We start from the raw sequence: 19,725 nt of genomic DNA, 5'->3' as shown, positions 1-19,725 counted from the left end.
ATTTTGATTTTAAGATCTTCTCAGGTTTGTGTCGAACAATAGATTACTTTTGTGCTTAGTAGCTCCTAAGGTTGTAATAGGAACTTTTGTAAACTTCTCATGTATTATAATTTTGAAAATACTCTTTGATATGCATCTGAATTTGAAATTTGAAAAACATGTAACATTTTAGTTTTATAACCAATTAGTAATATTATTTCATAATTAGTACTTTTATTTAAAAGAAAAGCGTTAGTTTTCATTTTTAGTATTTATCTTATATCTTGTTTATATTTAACATTGTGGAGGAAAAGAAGTGTAATAATGAATATGTTGAATATGAAAATAGTCTAGAACAATTGGATTGAATGTTTGAGTTGTAGAAAATTATGAAAGATAAGGATGTCGACACTTAGGAACATTAAAAAATAAAAGAAACTTTGTCAAAAAAACATTAGAGGTAAAATATCTTGTAAGATATATAAAAGGATTTTTCCAGTTTTACATTCTAATCATGGTGGATAAAATAAATTGATAAAGTGAAATTGAAAAGTTGGAAATGTTACAAATTCAATTGATAAATCCAGCCTTGTAAAATATAATCTAGTTTAGATTTATGTGTTGAGACAAGGGGAGTTAGGTGTAGTGGAGACTTTAATGTATGTGAAGATTAAGGTTAATGATAGAGATCGAACTTTCATAATGGATTCAGTTGTTACAGACACTTTTGTTACTAATGGATTGGTGATGTAGCTTGGGTTACAGCTGAGTAACAACCACACCACTATAAAGACAGTGAATGCTAGGGACCAAAGGGTAATTGGGATGGCTTACAATGTTTTTTAGTCGTGGAATAGTGAGGAAAAAAAAGCATGATTTGTTAGTAATGATGTTGGGTGATTTTGATGTCATTCTTGACTTAGGTTTATTGAAGAAAGCCAAAATCATCCTAATGTCATACTTGGATGATATTCTAATTGCCAATTAACTATGTTCTAGTTTTTTATTATTATTTCTATAAGGCTTCAATAGCCTAAATAGAAAAAGGGGCAGTAACATGATATCAACCATCGCAATTGATAAGGCTTTGAGAAAGGATGAGAAAGTTTTCTTAGCAACATTAACATATGATTGGGAATCGTATCAGTAGAGAGAGATGTTGACTATCATTGCACTGGTATTGGGATAGTAAAAAGATGTGAAGCCTTCATAATTGCTAAGAGAACTTCCATTTAGAATGACTATTAATATTAGTGTCAGGTGTAACACAACTGTTGCAACCCCAATACTGTATGTCACCAAGGAGATGAGTTAAGTTGAGAAGATAGTTGGAGAAATTGATTGATGCTTGATTTCTTCTTTCAACCAGGGCTTCGTATGATGCTTTTGTTTTATTCTAAAAGAAGATAGATGGTAGTCTTTGTATTTGTATTAATTGTCATAACTTATTTTTAGGTTATTTTTCAAATTCACTTTTTTTTCTTCCAAAACAAAAATAAAATAAAGACTAGCGACTCTCATTCCCTTTTATTCCACTAACAAAAGACAAGAATTCCTTGTTTCCCCTATTTTCCTGATTTTCCAGATACCATACTAAAAGTGGACGCATTTGCACGACACCGCGCAGTTGTGATAAAATGGCAACTCCACTAGAGACCTTGTGGACTAAGCTTCATTTTTGTCTGATTATTTTGTGTTTATTGTTAATATACATTTCCTTTTATTATTTTCTTCTAAGTTTTAAATTCTATACATATTTATTCATACATCGTATAAAATTACCTCATGCATCACACGTTTTATTTTTTTTGAAGGCACACATGGAAACTTTAGGTTAAATGGGGAACTAGAAGCTTACTTTACAACTTTTAGTCAAAGTTTAAGTTTGTACAAACTTCAACTCTTTGTTGAGTGCTTAGACTAGTAATGATTGGTCCACAGGTCATCTCATTACCTATTGAGCCCTTATATTATCTTCATGAGGATGATCACTAAAACAACAAGAGACCCTTTTTGAGACTAGGTAGAAAGCCTACCCTTCATATAATGGCCTAGAAATTTTTCTTAGAGTATGGGCTCCCTAAATAGTAATCTCACATGGGTTCTCATCATCCATACCCAATGTGCATGTACATACATTTGCATCCATACACATATATTCATTCGTTGTAAATAACATACAATATGCATCAAGTTGAAATATAGGTCTCCAAAGAATCTACAACACTATACTCCAAGCGAGAAACATGGAAGATAAAGAGCGTGCTCACCGTAACGCCCATTTGTAAGAAGAGTTAGAGTCTCTAAAGGCAAGCATGGTTCGCCTCACTAACTTACTCGAGAAAACACTTGGAAATGCCTCCGGTGAAGGTCCTTCTAACCAACTTGTCACCTTTAATCAGACTCCAACAACAACTCATCTCGAAGAAAAAATGAGTGAACATGGTCAAGTGCCTCAACATAATCCAGCATTTATGTAGTCAGCGACACCAACATCGGCTTTGATGGTTATGGGTGCATTTGCCAACAAGTCTCACAAGGCCAAGTCATCTGATAACATTGATCAAGATAAAATGATGGCATTGGAAGCTAGAATTAGAGTCATTAAAGGGGTAGACTTACATGACCTAGTACGAGCAGCAAAGATGTGTCTGGTCCAAAATATGGTTGTCTTGAAGAAGTTTTGTGTTCCTGAATTCATCAAATATAATGGAACACAATACCCCATGACTTACCTAAAGTCCTATTGCAATAAAATGGTGGAAGTAATACATGATGAAAAACTAATGATGCACTTTTTTCTGGATAACTTAAGTGGGGCAACATTGAGTTGGTACATGAGATTGGATAACATAAAGATTCAAAGATGGAAAGATCTAGTGGATGCTTTTCTGAAGCAGTATAAGTACAATATGGACATTGCTCCTGACAAAACCAGCTTTTCCAATATGGAGAAAAGGGATAAGGAAAGCATAAGGGAATACGCTCAAAGATGGAGGGAATCAGTTGCTCAAGTGCATTCCCCACTACTGGACAAAGAGATGGTCACTCTATTTATTGACAGCTTAATGCGCCATACTACGAGCATATGATGGATAGTTCGGCCGAGCAATTCACTGACATTATGGCAGTATGTGAGCGCATAGAGCAAGGCGTCAATAGTGGTAGAATTTATGCATCCACCATGAAAGGAGGTTTCGAAAAGAAGGAGGTCAACCATATTGGAGATGACTACATGGATAGAAAAAACTCATTCCAAAACTACTGCACTTCATCCCAAATTGTCAACATCAATCTCAACTCTCCATCTCCCACCAAAATACCTGAGCCCCAAAACTTTCAATCCAAAAGCCAAATTGGAAATTTCCCAAAGAAGAATTACTAAAGGGTCCAAGAACAATTACCTCCATTATCGCTGCCCCTAAATGAGATGTACTAGAAGTTGTTAAGCATCGGGCATATAGCTCCCAAACCTCTGACACCTCTACAGCCACCTTACCCCAACGGGTACAAGTCAGAGCTCACCTGTAAATACCACGCTGATGTTTATGGGCATAGCATTCATACTTGCAATGCCTTTAAGAGAAAGCTTCTGCAATTAATCAAGGCATGGAGGATAACATTTGAAGACTATCCTAATGTGAACACGAACCCTCTACCTAATCATTCTTTAGCCAATGGATTAGTAAATGCACTAGAAGCAGAATGGCAGGAAAAGCACCAATGGTAAGAGTAGGATGCGAAGACGACGACATGAATTCTTAAGAGACTTGAATTTAAAGGGGTATCTATAGAGGACAAAGTTCCACTGCAGAGGGGAAGTGTACCAGAATGGGAGGATGGAATATGCTCTATTATCGCTTTCTACTTGATTATGTTTGTTTCAACCTGTTTCAGTCTTGTTGGTAATTTGGCTTATAATGCCACAAGACTTTTTCTATCAAATGAGTCTTTCTTGTTAAAAAGATCATGTTTTTCTTTTTTATGTTTATGATGTGCCTCCATTTTGTTGTTGTTTCATACCTACATAGCATACTCTTTACTCACAAAACCTAAACCAAGAATTCTTAAGTGTGTTGCTCTTTTCAAAAAAACTATGCATGATCCTATATTTTCACAAGGATTTTTGGGAAATCAAGGTTTTAGTACAAAAGCAAAAATCAAATTGGTGTTTATTCTAATAGATAAATTCTGGAAATTCAAGTGATCTCCTAGAAATGTGACCATACACTTACAAAAAACTTGAAGGACAACCCAAGCACCATGAGATAGCTTCAACTAAATGAATAATAAGAAACCACTTTGCATATTTACATGTGAGAAAGCAAGGCTTATCGATCTTAAGTGCACGTATTTGAAATGAGAATATATCATCTTTGATAATCTTTTCACGGGGCTAAAAATATATCATTTGCAGTCTCTTTTTGAGCCTCAAAATATTTTTTTGAAAATAATCTTGGCTAGGATCACACCGCACACTGGAGGGCAAGTGCAAGAAAATACATAAAAATCCTCAATGGTTAAAAATGCCTAAACAAAGCTGGGGGCATAAAAATCCAAAGGATACAAAAGGATTTAAGCATACTATAAAAATAATTAATATAATGATGCTCAACCAAGTGAAAAAAAAAACAACAAAAAGCCCAAACCCAACACTAGGTGGCACGATACACCATTTTGGAAATAAATTCAAATGACAAAAGGTCAGGAAATAAGCATTAGTGATCATTAGTCTTGAAATCCCTTAAACACCTTTTGAGCCTACAAATATCTTCTTTCTTCGTAGCCAATAGGCAAAGCCTATGTTACATGCCTAATCAAGCCTTTTTTAATCAAAGGCAAGCAATCTGGATCGGTAGACAATGCTTTCTCATGCAAATTATGTCATTATTCATACAAGCAAAATAAATGCTTTGAAAAATGGTTCCCTCAAACCCTCAAATTAAAGATTGAACCCTTTTTTACCACCAAAACATCACTTCACACTTTCACAAAAAGTAAAAATTTTCAACACTTATGAACACATGCCCATAGAAATCACTTAAGTTTTTTCAGAACAAGTTTGCTTTAACCAATATCAAAATGATTTCTGTGTTTGGAATAGCTTTGAAATTCCAAAAATTCTTTATGAAAACATCTCCTTGTAAATAACCAAATCTTCTTTCACACAGTCTCATCCCCAAAGAAAACTCAAACAAAAACTTGTGGGCATAATCAAGCTAGGAGGCAACCCAAAAAAAAAACATATAACATGGCTAGCTCCATGATTCCCTTTCTAAGAAAATGAAGTGTAGGGTAAAGCTGGTGACCTTTGAGATAAAGATTGGAGGACAAAGAAGTATAATGATATCAAGCCCTTCCCAAATGTCAAGATCACAAGATGTGACTCGAGTAAGCAAAGCGAAAAGGCCATCAAAACTTACTACAAAGACTCAAACTTTTGAGAAAAGAAAGACTCCATGAAAAAAAGGAACCTATATTTCTCAAGTAAGTATTCATGCATGTTGATCATGATGCATTACTTTTATCCTTGGCAAATTAATGTCTCACCATCATCTCCTAGATAGCGCGCCCGCGAGCCCTGTCCTGGCATACCTTCAGGACTTCTACAACCAAGTCATTTCACCAGGTAAATCACATTCTTCACACTTTTCATATTTGTTTTCCACCTGAGTAAGTAATCCATTACAATGAGACCACTTTTCATATTATAACAATAAGACCACTCTTCACATTTTTTTTTTCCATCTAGGTAGGTCACCCGTTATAATGAGACTGTTTTTCACTTTTTTTTTCCCACTTGGATAGGTCACCCATAACAATGAGACCACTCTTCATATTTTTCTGTTTGGGTAGGTCACCCATTACAATGAGACCACCTTGAAAACTTTTTCTACTTAGATAGGTCACTCATTACAATAAAACCATCTTGAGAACTCCTTTTCATTTTCAACCTAGGTAGATCATCCATTACAATGAAACCATTCTTGAAAAATCTCTGCATTTTTCAAAAATCTTTATATTTTTTTTTGGTAGGCCACTCATTACAATGAGACCACTTTGAAAACTCTTTTCATTTGGTCACCCATTACAAAAAAACTATTCTTGAAAAATCTTTGTATTTTTCAAAAATCTTTGCATTTTTTCTGGGTAGGTCACTCATTATAATGAAAACACTTTGAAAAATCTTTTATTTTTCACCTGGGTAGGTCACCCGTTACAATAGGATCATTCTTGAAAAATCTTTGCATTTTTCAACTTCTATAAAATCTTTATATTTTTCCACTTGGACAACTCACCTATTACAATGAGACCATTCTTGAAAAATCTTTGAGTTTTTCCTGGGTAGGTCACCCATTATAATGAGACCATTTCTAAAAAATCTTTATTTTTTTCACCTGAGTAGGTCACCTATTACAATGAGATCATTTTGAAAAATCTTTATATTTTTCCACCTAGGTAAGTCACCCATTACAATGAGACTATTTTTGAAAAAATTCTTTGTATTTTTCCTAGGTAGGTCACCCATTACAATAAGACCATCTTGAAAACTCTTTTTTATTTTTTCCTTGGGCAAGTCTCCCATAACGATTCGACCATTTCAAAAATCTTTGTATTTCACCAAAAAAATCTTTTTATTTTTCCTCTGAGTGCGCTTTTTAGCCCTCACTTCAAATACTTTCAAAACAATTCATGATTTCTTGATATGGTGAGTCTATTATCTCTTTTTTTTCTTTACAAAGCTTACTATCTAAAGTCTCTTACGAGACTTTCTATCGTAAAATGGAGAGCAACTATCATAACCTATTTTTGGGTTATTCCCCAAATTCACTTCTTTTTCTTCCAAAAAAAATCAAAAAAATAAAATAAAGACTGGCGACTCTCATTTCCTTTTTCCACTGATAAAAGACAAGAATTCCTTGTTTCTTCTATATTTCTTGATTTTCCATATACCATACTAAGAGTGGAAGCATTCGTTGCAACACCGCACACATGCAACATTAATTATCATGCATTTAATAAGATGACAATAAAGAATAAATATTTGGTGTTATTGATTCATGATTTGATGGACAAGTTGAATGGAGCTTCTATCTTTAGAAAGTTGGTTTTGAGGTCTGATTATTGGCAATTAAGGATTGTTAAGGGAGATGAGCATAAAACAACATGTGTGACAAGGTATGGTGCGTATGAGTTCTTGGTTTTCCGTTTGGGTTAACCAATACTCCATTTATATTTTATAATTTGATGAATGGTATGTTATAATTTAAGATAGTTTGCATAGGGCATATAAATGGATACAAAAAATATGCAAATCTAAAATGAAAATAATTAAAGCTTGATAAAAATGACAAGGTGTTGCTAAGGTTGACTCCATATATTTGAAAAAGGATAGCTAGGAAGAATCGACACCAAGAATCGGTGCAGAAGTATGATGGACCATTTAAGATTAATGATAAAATAGGGGTTGTTGCTTACAAGTTGAAACTGTCAGAAATACTGAAGCTTTACCTAATGTTTCATATGAGTTATTTGAAACCTTTTTATGAAGATCATGAGGATTTGGAAAGAAGTAAATCATAGCAAACTCCTCTAATGATTCATAAATAATTTGATAATAAAATCATCAAGATCATGGACCATTGAAGACTTGGGAAGCATAAGAAGAATAAGCAAACTGAGTTTTTAGTGAAATGGAAAAATGGCAAGGAGATTTTATGGGAAAGTGACATTTACTTGTGGTAGTTTAAAAACCTAGTACAATAGTATCTTGCTTCTATTCTGACAAAGATGGTGGGTTCTTCTAGTGGGGGAGGTTTGTTACAGACAAAGGCATGTAGGCACACCAGTAAAAACATTGTTGTGAAGATGCCTTGGGAAGAGGAAGCCTATACGAACAATGGCATATTCGACACACAATGTGTACAACGGTTCATACAGATATTGGATTCATGTTCAATGCGAATTCAAACTTAGATAATGGAATGTCCAAAATATATAGAAACATATCTATTTTGGTAGCATAGGTGTCAGCAGACTCACTTATTAGTTTAGAGGAGGCAGGCCAAAGAAGATTGGAACTGTTAGAGGGGGGCATTGTTGAATTATCTGCAGTTACTAATTATATGAAAAAACTAGTCAAATTTATCCTTAGCCTTGAGAGACAGATTTTGGTTGTAAAAGTCTATCTAAAATATGTATAAATAAACCATAATTAGTGTGTAGGATGATAGAGTATGTGCATTGCACACACAAGAGAGATTTGTGTATTGTTTCCTTTGTTAAGAGTAATAAATGTTTGGATTTTCCTGTATACTATAAATTGTTCTATTCTTGTTTACTTGTGTTTTTCAGCTTGCTTATAATAAACAAAAGATTAAGAAAAGTGTTTTAGGGATGTGAAACACTTAGATTATAGGTAAAACACGAGTGAAATTGGTGAGAAAGGTTGAGTATAATAGGGGACTAGACTATTGCATCGGGTTTGAAATTCTAACAAAAGATTAAACCCTGTGATAATATTCTATTTTGACTCAACACGCGAAAAGGAAATGAAAATGGACTAAATGGATTTCAGTTCCAATGGCTTTTTTGTGGGGTTTATGAAAGTGGATGAAATGGCTGTGGTGATGGTTATCGTTGAAATGTTCATGAAGTATATTATATTTGTGGTTGTGCCAATAATAAACATTGTTGAAGTAGCTACCGAGTTATTATATAGGAGTGTTATGAAATATTTTAGGGTTCGGTATGATGTTATAAGTGATTGCGATGTATGATTCATTACTAGGTTTTAAAACTATATTGTTTGGCTTAATAGGAACATAACTGAAATTCTTAATTGCTAATAATTCATAAACCAATAAGCAAATGGAAAGAGTTGATGCTTTCGTAAAGGAATATGTAAGATACTATGTGACAACAACTCAATAAAATTGGCTAGAGTTGTTTGACAGAACTTAGCTATATTATAACCTTCATAGATCATAGGCCATAAAAGCAAGTCCATTTAAATTGGTATTGGGGGTGTAGCCTCAAGCCCCAACCAACATTTCAATGCAGAAGTCAGGGAAAAAAACCCAGTCACGTATAGATTTATAAAGGAAAGAGAAGAGTTGTTTGAACAAGCTCAAGATAATTTGTGTAAGGTAAGTAGATAGATGTAGAACTATACAAATCAAAACACAAAGATCATTGGAGTTTGACGAAGGCGACAAGGTATTGCTAAAGATGACTCCATAAAAGTTGAGAAAAGATAATTTAGAAGAATCAACATCGAGGGATGGTGTCGAAGTATAATAGGACATTTGATATTAGAGAGAAAGTGGGGATTGTTGCTCACAAGTTGAAGCTTCCATAAATATTGAAGCTTCACCTAACATTTCATGTGACTTACTTGAAACCTTTTCATAAAGATCATGAAGATCCAGCAAGAAGTAAGTTGCAGCAAGCTCATCCGATAATTTGCAAACAATTTGACAATAAAATCTTCAAGATTATGGACCATAAAAGACTCGGGCATTATAAGAAGAATAGGCGAACTAAGTTTTTAGTGAAATAGGAAAATGGCAAGGAGGTTTTTTGGGAAAGGGGTACTAACTTGTGGTAGTTTGAAGACTTAATGGAGGATTATCTCGTTTATGATCCGATAAGAGTGTGAGGTCCTTTTTGGTGAGGGAGGTTCCAACAAAAACACTATTGTGAAGATGTCTTGGGAAGTGGCAGCCTAGACAATCAGTGGTAGATTTGGTAAACAATGTGTGTAACAATTTGTACGAACATTTGGTTCATGTTCAACATGAATTTTGATTTGCACAATAAACTATCTAAAATGAGCAGAACACACATTTATTTTGGCATGGGTGCTGGTTGATTGGTGGCAAACTAAAAAAGACTGCAATAATCAAGGGCATTTGTCGACAATTATTGATAGTTACTGATTTTATGAAAAACTGGCTGGATTTATCAATGGAAAACTAGCCAGATTTGATATTAGCTTTAGAAGGCAGTTTTAGATTGTAAACTTCCTTATAAACTATGTATAAATATATCATAATTAACATGTAGCATGTAAAGAATGTGCATAGCACTCACAAACTTGTGTATCATTTCCTCTGTTAAGAGTAATAAAGATTGAGATTTTCCTGTAAACCATGTGTTTTTATGTTTTTGTTTACTTTTGTTCTTCTGCTTGTATGTAATAAACAAGTGTGAATATATAGGTCTAGTGGAGAACCAGGCTTCTGAAATTCTAAGAAAAACTTTGACCAAATCATCCACTTGATTCCATGTTTTGAACGTATGATTCTGTTCCTATTTGTGATCTTGATGTCAAGTTGTGCATCATTACTATTTTGACGTAATAAATCCAATGGCACAGAAATATTTATGTTGGTGTCATGTTATCATATTTGTCTAAGATTGTGCCTCCGTAAGCATGCTACATGGAATTCTTTGGTTTTTTCAATAAATTATGCTCTTACACTTATTGATTCATTAGTATTTCTAGTTTTATTTTATTTATTCAATTTTACTCTTGCAGTTTTTAAGAAATTTCAATATCACTCCTTGCTATTAAATAGCTACAATTTGTTTTTATTTATGTTCTTGTTTTCCTCTTCTTCTTCTTTTTTTCTTTCTTTAAAATCCAAATTTAAAAAAACACATAAGAACTCAAAAAACCGAAGCAAGATATTGACGAATCTACAAGGCCAGAATTGAAATTTACTTTCCTCCTCCTTGATTTCTTCCCATACCAGCAGAGGTTCAAGGAGTAATTAACATCTACAATCTTAAGAAGGAAGGTTCTTCATTCTTAGCAAAATGATGTGAGATGGATCTCTTTGAATTTTACATTCTTACAAAGCTTATTATATTTGGATTTGAACAAAACTAAACCTCACCCATGTACTTATACGGGGTAACCTTGCTTGTTCAGCCTTGGTATGAACTTTCAGGAAACAAATCCTAGATAAGTTTTTTGTAGTTTTATCATCGCAAAACACCATCACCAGTTCAGGAGTGAAATTAGAATTACTTCTGCTGTACGGATACCGTTGGTAGTCAAGAGGCCGGTCCGGTCTGTGATAACAACTGGGAGCCTCACACTGAAATCTGAGCTGGCCAGCAAAGGGATTCAAATGCTGTGGAGTCATGCATGCTCAGTGTTAAATGCAAATGCGGGTCATGGACAACGTCTTAAAATCAAAGAGCTAAGAGAGGCAATATTTTATATCATTTCCTTGTTTTGCTGTCAAAAAACAGAGAAGAAAGAAAAAAAGAGGGAACCGTCTCAGGTCTCAACGATAGCTGGAACACAGCAGAAGGAAAATTTTGTACCAACCCTTAAACTCTTCTAGTTGTATGGAGAAAGAAAGGGAAAAAAAAAAAAAGGACTTTGCAGCATTCTTAATGCTAGCTCGCGCAACTTGAAAGCACACGATGCATCGCAAAAATGTGCGCAAGGAAGATTTTGTTGTATGGAGAGAATATACAAAACAGGAATCTTCAAACCAACCCTTTCCAGAGCATCCACACCCTTGCTAGCTAGTAGGACTCCTCCTTACCTGTAATAGCTAGTGGGTAGAAATTCTTGCAGACCATCCTCTATCTCTAAATAGCTTGCAATTTTGGATTTGTGAACAGTATAGCTATATATTGCGAGCACTCTCCAATTTATAGCGCGAGACGCGAGGGAATGGCGGGTAAAAGGCTTGGCAGTAGCACACCGGGGCTTCTTTCTTGATTTGAGTCCCCCTCCTCGTTTCTCTTCTTCCCTTCTTTGTTCTTTGTTGGCACAGAAGGCATGACAAACAGATCCAGATGATTGTATTCAAGGTTGTTATATATGGGCAGACAAAAAGGGTTTTTGGAGCTAGATTTGGTTTTGGGTGAGCTAGCAAAAGTTTGGGAGATGGGGTTTGTAGTTCAGATTGCTAGCAAAAAAGAAAGAGATACTGATTTAGCTTTTCGCTGTATTGTTTAGCTGGGCTGTTAAATCATGAATTGGGATTTGGCTCTGGAAATTGAGAGAGGACTGAAGTCTTCTGGGTTTTTTTTTTTTTTTCATTTTCTTTTACTAAAATCAGACTGAATGAGGATTTTACATGGTCAAAGTGTATGATTGTATTTTTGTTTTGTGTATATTTGACTGAAAAATGGTTATTTGAGCAGGTGTCATGTGGCCTCACATCTTTCAACACCATGGGCTCGAGTATGATGAGTAGGTGCTCCCCTCGATCAGCAATGAGGTGTTGGAGGCTGTGGTTACTCAGTTCAATGGAGTGGAGTTGTAGAGCAGAACCTGGCTGCGCGGCAAGAGGCAGGGAGGTCCAAGTTCGGGTGCTTGAATTTCTTTTCGTAAGTATGCTGATTGCAGGCACCCTTTAAAGTGGCAGAGCCATTAGAAGCCAAAATTGCTGAAATGCAACTCCCGATTGACTTGGAAGAAGATGATGATGATGTATTTGGCGAGAAAGGTGGCAAAGAAGGAAGCTAAAAAAGATACACAAGTTTTTATATTCCATCTCAGAGGATTACAAAGAACATAACATAAGAAAATAAGATGTTTTTTAAAAATCATTTGCTTCAAAGAAAGAGAAAGGGATATAACAAGGCAAGATTGTTATTATGAAAAAAAGAATAAATGAAACAACAAGAGTGAATACTATTCGACAACCATGTCTTGTCTTGATAATTTGATTGAATATTATAAGATGCATCAAATGAAAATACTAGTTAAATGTCATGATAATGATTTTAATAAGTATGCATTATTTAAATCTTCATTATTTCTTTAAGTGTTGCATTTCTTTAATTTATATTATAATCAAATAATTAATTCTTAAATGTGTTATTAAATAATTAGAAAAAAATACACTTAAATATTCATCTCACATATAATTTAAATAATAAAAAAAAACAATAAAATAGCTATTTAGCTGTTTTAGATGCTCTTAGAGTCTTGAAAGGGCTCCTTGTCTCATTTAAGCATTGCGGTCCAATCATCGGTCAAAACACCCTTTACATGTATTGAGTCAAAACTGCATTATACCTTATCTCGTATGGCGTCCATTTTGTCACTATGTTCACAGAAGAACAGATAATCATCGGTCTATTGAATTTTCATAAAATGGAGCCATCCTGGACAGTTTTTCTTATTACCCATATCAATCGATGCTGGTGCAGGTTAACAAGTCAATAGAAAGCATGGGTAGTTTATCTTCTCCAGCGAGAGAGAGAGCTTCCTGTCCCTGTACGTGAATTCCACAACTGATGCAAAAAAGCAAACAAAATACAAGGGAACTACGCATAAACAAACTGGTTTGTTCCTGTTGTGATATACTATGATACAGATACCTTGCCTCTATCAAGGATTTGACCAAAAAAAAAAAAACCATGAAAAGGGGCAACAGGACTCAAGCAGAAAGAAAAAAAAAATCAAGTAAAAACCATCTCTGAAAGGGAAAAATATCTATAAGACCTTGACCACAACCTGAATGCTCTAATTCTGGAAGAAGACCTGAATTGTCAAGCTTCAAGGCAGTCCTTCACTCCCTGCTCGAATTTATCAAGTGAAGATATAGTATTCATGAGTGCATCAGCAACCTTCTGTCTGCCAAAAACAGAAGGGATGATGGGAGGGCGTGTTAGAAAATTGTCAGGAGGAATGCTAAATGGGCTCGTATATGCAATTCAGCTTCACTTGACAAGCATTATTGACTGCCACGATTCAAAAATTCAGAGAAATGAAGAACGGGTATTAAGAACTAAACTTGTTGACAAAAAATTTCACCAAATCAAAATGTTAACAAACAAGGTACGTAACCCTGCTAGCAAGAAGAACCAATGTTATGGAATTTTTTAGGGGAGGTCAAAATTTTTTCTTTATTTGCTTAAAGGATGAGAAAGAGAGGTCTTGTTATTAGATTACATTCATGTTGCTTGAATAAATAACGAGGATATAATCGTAGATTTGAGTCCAAAATTTATTCCCTTGCCTCCATTACACCCCCAATTTGGGAGGAGATATTTTAATAAAAAGGAGGGAATGGAGGTTAACTTATTAGTCCCCTCCCTTCCAGCCATCTCCTTCCCAAACAAAAATAATTAACAATCAAATTCACTAATCAGTGTGGTTCTTATAAGCACAGTATGGAAAACGTACCTGTCAGAAGCAAGTTGAACATTAGCTTCATTCGCCAGACCATCAAGGGAAGTGAAAGATCTACAGTACAATAATCATTAAGCAAAATGCTCTTAAGTGAATGTTACAAAATCAATCATGAATTACTCACATAACATAAATCACAATGTTAAGTCTCTAGGTTGATTTTGGAATTGGGCAGCCTAAATATTTTCCACAGCATTTACCAATTATCTCCAAATTCCATCAGCATTTGCTTTACTTTGAAGTGGTTGGTAATGAAAGTAACACTTATTTGCTTCTGCATTTATGGGAGGGTACTTGGGTCAAAATCCATATATTTGGTTTATAAATCATAACCAGACTAAATGCAGTCGTTATTACTACTTTATAAACAATTAAAAGACAGTTTCATCTTTGTTGATATACATTCAAAATTTAACAACAATGGAAAAAATCATCTTCAAATGAGCACAGGTTTGGAATGTTAATACAATGCAGTAGTTTATATTTGTTGCAATGTACTAAAAACAGAAGGAAAGGTGGTTACCTTATAAGATCATCCAAAATAGCTTCTGCTTCCAACTTTGCAGGGTCCTTTTTATCAAGTAAGGAAGCAGCATTCTTCACAATCAAACGAAACGTGCAAACCTATTCACATTAAAATCAAGCCTATGATTACTTAACACGATTAATCAAAACCCTAATTACGAAGATACATGATAACAAAATGCACAAACCTCCACTCCTGTAGTAGCCTGAAACGCAACAAACGAATTCCTATCTCGAGGAACACAATCCCTAGCGGCAGATTTTAACAGTCTTTGAACTTCCTCTAATTTCTCTTCCTTAAATTCGGATTGACTGTCCGCTGCCAAGAACAAGCCAAATTAACCCTATTTAAAAAATCAACAAAAAAAAGGGTGAAACCGTACTTACTTAGCAAGAGATAGGCAGAGCGAAGGATTTCACGGGAGGCATCGATAGGAGCCAATATATATTTCGCAGCCTTCTTCTTTTGATCTTTCAGCCAGTCCTTCGGTCCTGCTGCATAATTAGGGTTTTGAAAGCAATTAGCGAGAAACTAATCAGCATTTAATGAGCGATGAGAGAGTGTAGTGTTGCCTACAGATGCCGACGGAGAAGGCAGAAGCAGGAGCGGAGGGGACGAGAGCGAGGAATGAGAGCAAGGCAGCGTCTCTGCGAGAGAGTTTGGGTAGGAGGAGACGACGTTGATTTTCATGTCGTTTGCTGGAGATTTGGGGTTTTGGAGGGAGAAGTGAGAGGGAAGCAGATGCGGCTGTTGCCATGGTTGAGTTTGTTTGGGTTTCAAATGAGCTGGTCCGATTTAACGGATAGGACCTCAGGGGAACAAAGAGGCATGGCCCCACAAATATTTGGGAGGAATCAAAAGGTATCCCTGATTTTCAATAAGGAGACATAACGGTCCCAAGACGTTTTATGTTTTCGTTCTTACTCCATTATTCATTTTCCGTTATATCCCTCCCTCGTATTTTAACCCCGTCTGAAACATTCTCAATGTTTTGTTTGGAAATCCACTGAATGGTAATTTCTTGCGTGGAACTATGGATAAATTACATATATGCATGTCCGTGAAATAATAGAATTAAAAATACAAAAAAAACAAGAGGTTGCTAGGAATCTAGTTATTAAACTCGGTCTGGAGTTGATCCGGTTAAGGTGTCGAATCCTGGGTTTCATAGGTCAACTAGAAAAGATTAAAAAAAATTATTTAAAATTTTAATATTTCATATGAAAAAATTAAGAAAAATCAATGTAAATATAAGTTATACATGTTGTAAATAATAAAGTTTAAAATAATATTTAAAAAAGTTTTTTATTTCACATTGAAAAGATATTATATTAAGTTTTTAAGTTGAAGTATTTAAACTAAATTTTTTTTATCCCACATTGAAGAAATATTTTTTTTCCTTAGGAACATACAGTATATATACTAATGAGTTTTAAATCCCATATTAAAAAAACATAACTTTTTTCTTGGGAACATAGAGTATATATACTAATGAGTTTCAAATCCCACTTTGAAAAAACATAACTTTTTTCTTGAGAACATAGAGTATATATACGAAAGGTCTTCAAATCTCACATTGAAAAGATATTAAGTTATCCCTTTAAGTTGAAGTATTTAAATCAAAAACTTTTGTATCTCACATTGAAAAAACATAACTTTTTTCTTGAGAATATACAGTATATATACGAAAGGATTTCAAATCCCACATTGAAAAGATATTATGTTATCCCTTTAAGTTGAAGTATTTAAACCAAAAGGTTTTTTATCCCACATTGAAAAAACATAACTTTTTTCTTAAGAATATAAGTTATATATACTAATGGGTTTCAAATCCTATATTTAAAAAAACAACGGATCTCATTCAGGTTCGCCCCCATAACCCGCTGGGTTGACCAGGTTTTGTTGGGCTGTTGCCCCAGCTGATCTTTTATTAAACCCAGACTGATCTAGCCACCGGGTCAACCCGCTGATTCGGGTCGGGTTTTATAACTAGTGCTAGGATGTTACTTCCTCTTCATAATAACTAGCTTTTATAACTTTTCTACATGTCGTAGATATAGGATTCCAAAGTTAATTTTTAATATAATAAAAAAAATATGTTAATGTTATGGATATATTTTATTATTTCATAATTTTTTTATTTGAGAAACTTTTAAATATTATTTATCCTTAAAGGAATAAATTAAATATATATAAATAAATAAAAACTAAGAAAGAGTTGTTAATTGATGTAACCATATTATTCGATAGTTTCACCCACATCTACCTAATGTTTTTTCCATGTTTTATATATAAAATGCCTTGATATTCTTTGTTTTATGTTTTGAAGGCATTTTTGGATGAAAGATGCAAAAAGGAGTAAATTGGAGGTAATTGGCAGATTTGACGTTCAGTCGATGTTTTGTGCAGAGCGTGAGTTCTAGAGATCGAAATGAAGTGATTCCAGTGGCACTAAAAAGCTAACATCCATACCTTTCTGGAAATGTAATGCAAGAAAAATAAAAGGAGAAAGATCATGGAAATCACATCCTGCAAAGTCAAATCTCGCATTCTGCTAGTGTTGACCTTTGGCCATTCAAAATTTAATATCTGGAGCTACAGAAGTCCAATTGATGCAAACTCAATTTTCTTGGATTTATAATTCAAAGACCTATCCACGCTCCAAATTTCAGCCAAAAAAGATGTCATAGGAGGGAGATATGATTTTTCAAAGATGACAACTGAATTCTGCCAGCAAACAGGTTTCGTGAAGAAACAAGTCCAAATTACATTCCGAAGCATCTAAACCGACATCCAAGTTTTTATATCAGCAATTTATCTCCTCTAAGTCAGAGCTTAAAGATTTCATGCAAGGCTATTTCTCCTTTTAGGAAAAATAGTTATTGAAGTACTTAAATGTAAACTGCCAACTCAAGGAAGGACTATTTTGTAAAATAGAGACTAGGGTTTCTTAGCATATAAAAAGAAAGAGAGAAGGAGGTAGCAGCCAGCAGAAAAGAGGGAGAGCAGAAGGAGGCAGCAGCCAGCAGAGAATAAACACAAATTCTCTCCTCTACAAACCCAAAAATCATGCTCTTTTCATTCTTTAGAAGTAGTTGTTCAATAGTTATGCAAGGCTAAGCTCTTTTCTTGGTTGCAAGGACACAACAAACTTTTGGATTTCAAGAACCGTGAGATTTATTCTTCCTTATATTTTCAGTTTATGTTATGAATGAGTATGATTGTTTTCCTATGCATATTTCCTATGATTGTTGATGATGATTGCTAGAGCGGACTCTAAGTTATTGTTGTGAACAATCTATTGCTAAGTTTAATATCAAAACCGGAGTTGTGATATATAAACTTGTGAAGCAACTAAGCTTGATAATTGTGGCGGAACTACGTTATTGAACTTAGGGAGAACATTAGAACAAAGTGACACAAGCTGCGGACAGCTTGTATGTTAATCTTGATGAAATTATCTAGTTCTTAAAGCTACCATTAAATTGAATCATTAGTGCAGACACTTTGATTGTTTATTGGTTAGGATTAGTTATACGGCGGATCCGTTAATTAATCAATGTTAAGAAAAGATAAAATTTCAGAACATAAACTGCAATTTTCGTTTCAAGGATCGGTTCTAATTTCCGTTGGTGGATGTGTGCTTGCGACCAAGGTTTGTTTTCTTGATAAGTTTCGGTTTTAATTGATTTTGTTTGCTGGTTTAATTGCTACCATAGTTTAGATAATCACAAACCAAATCCCCCCCAATTACATAGCGTACAACATAAAAATCTGACTTGAAACTTCCTCGTGGGATCAACTCCTTGCTTGCTCTATACTATCTTGTGTGTTTTAAGCTAGGGTAATTAATTTGTATGACCGCGACATCGCAACAAATTTTGGCGCCGTTGCTGGGGAGGTAATTTTAGTTGATTGTTGTGCTTGTACTGTTATTTTTATTTGCTGTGATTCAAAAAAAAAAAGAGAAACAGAATTTTTGCTTGCGACGGTACAGTTCACTTGCGGCAGCGGTACTGTTCAAAACAGATTTTTTGGTGGAATTAGGTATCGGTCTTTTGTTTCCTAAAGGAAAATGACGTTCTGAACAGGACTAGTGATAAATCACTAGCCCCACACTATCGAGGCCAAATTCTACTGTTTTCTAGTGTTTTTAGGCAGTTTTAGTTTTCTACCGTTGGATTTTCGTACAATTTGCATTGTTTTCGATCTCTTATGTGGTTGATTTCTTTTGAGTTTTCTTGATGATTTATGCCAGTAACCCATTCTACTAATCAAAGTCAAGTGCAGTTGGATCTCGAAATAGAAAAAACTTTACGCAGGTTACGAAAGAAAGCTCGCCTCAACACCATGGCTATTGCACGACAACAAACACTCAAGGAGCTTGCTGCTCCTAATGTGGAAAATCAGCCACTGTGCATAAACATCGACAATAATGTAAACTTTGAGCTCAAATCTGGTTTTATACATTTCCTACCAACATTTAATGGTCTTGCAGGAGAAGATCCTCATACTCATCTCAAGGAGTTCCATATGGTTTGTGTTGGCATGAAACCGAATGGAGTTGATGAAGAACAAGTTAAGTTGAAAGCTTTCCCTTTCTCTTTGAAGGGGGCAGCAAAGGCATGGCTTTTCTCTATTCTCCCAGGATCTATTGGAACTTGGAATGTCATGAAGAAGATTTTCCTTGAGAAGTATTTCCCAGCATCTCGAGTTGCCAACATAAGGAAAGAAATATGTGGGATTCGGCAATCTCATGGAGAGACACTCTCTGAATATTGGAAAAGATTTGAGCAACTCTGCATTCAATGTCCTCATCATCAAATACCCGATCAGCTGCTCATTCAATATTTCTATGAAGGATTGATGCCTACTGACCGTAGTATCATTGATGCTGCAAGTGGAGGCGTATTGGTGGATAAGACACCCGAGGCTGCACGCCAATTGATCTCAAACATGGCAGCCAACTCAAAACAATTTGGCACTCGTGGAGACTTCTCCAACAAACGAGTAAATGAGGTAAGTATTTCTAACCTTGAAAATAAAG

General features: G+C 34.8%; 1 protein-coding gene across 5 annotated transcripts; it reads right to left on the bottom strand.

The window, feature by feature from the left end:
• Positions 1-12,813: 12,813 nt before the first annotated feature.
• On the bottom strand, positions 12,814-15,480 carry LOC133681925 (uncharacterized). Of its 5 annotated transcripts, none has more exons than XR_009836581.1 (8): positions 15,255-15,480; positions 15,065-15,172; positions 14,866-14,996; positions 14,676-14,776; positions 14,147-14,206; positions 13,475-13,594; positions 13,144-13,251; positions 12,814-13,061 (listed from the first exon to the last, which is right to left on the bottom strand). XR_009836581.1 is itself a non-coding variant. In XM_062105127.1 (7 exons), the coding sequence occupies exons 1-6, from the start codon at positions 15,433-15,435 to the stop codon at positions 13,510-13,512; spliced, it is 666 nt and encodes a 221-aa protein (XP_061961111.1). In that variant the 5' UTR covers positions 15,436-15,480; the 3' UTR covers positions 12,814-13,251; positions 13,475-13,509. The 5 variants fall into 5 exon arrangements, 3 of the variants coding, with proteins under 3 accessions (XP_061961111.1, XP_061961112.1, XP_061961113.1); XR_009836582.1 differs by having other exon boundaries at positions 13,144-13,232; positions 15,255-15,479; XM_062105127.1 differs by having other exon boundaries at positions 12,814-13,251.
• Between the last annotated feature and the right edge of the window lie 4,245 nt (positions 15,481-19,725).

Source organism: Populus nigra, chromosome 2, assembly GCF_951802175.1.
Source record: "Populus nigra chromosome 2, ddPopNigr1.1, whole genome shotgun sequence".
NCBI lineage: Eukaryota > Viridiplantae > Streptophyta > Magnoliopsida > Malpighiales > Salicaceae > Populus > Populus nigra.
The sequence above is the reverse complement of the archived record's forward strand: the minus strand, read 5'-3'. Positions and strand labels throughout refer to the sequence as shown.

Bases quoted from the DNA above. Each gene is read 5' to 3' on its own strand.
- LOC133681925 (XM_062105127.1), bottom strand. From the start codon at position 15,435: ATGGCAACAGCCGCATCTGCTTCCCTCTCACTTCTCCCTCCAAAACCC. The intron at 15,173-15,254 runs GTAGGCAACACT...CTAATTATGCAG, and splicing joins TGCCTTCTCCGTCGGCATCT to CAGGACCGAAGGACTGGCTG. The intron at 13,595-14,146 runs GTACGTTTTCCA...TGTTTTTGGCAG, and splicing joins GTTCAACTTGCTTCTGACAG to ACAGAAGGTTGCTGATGCAC.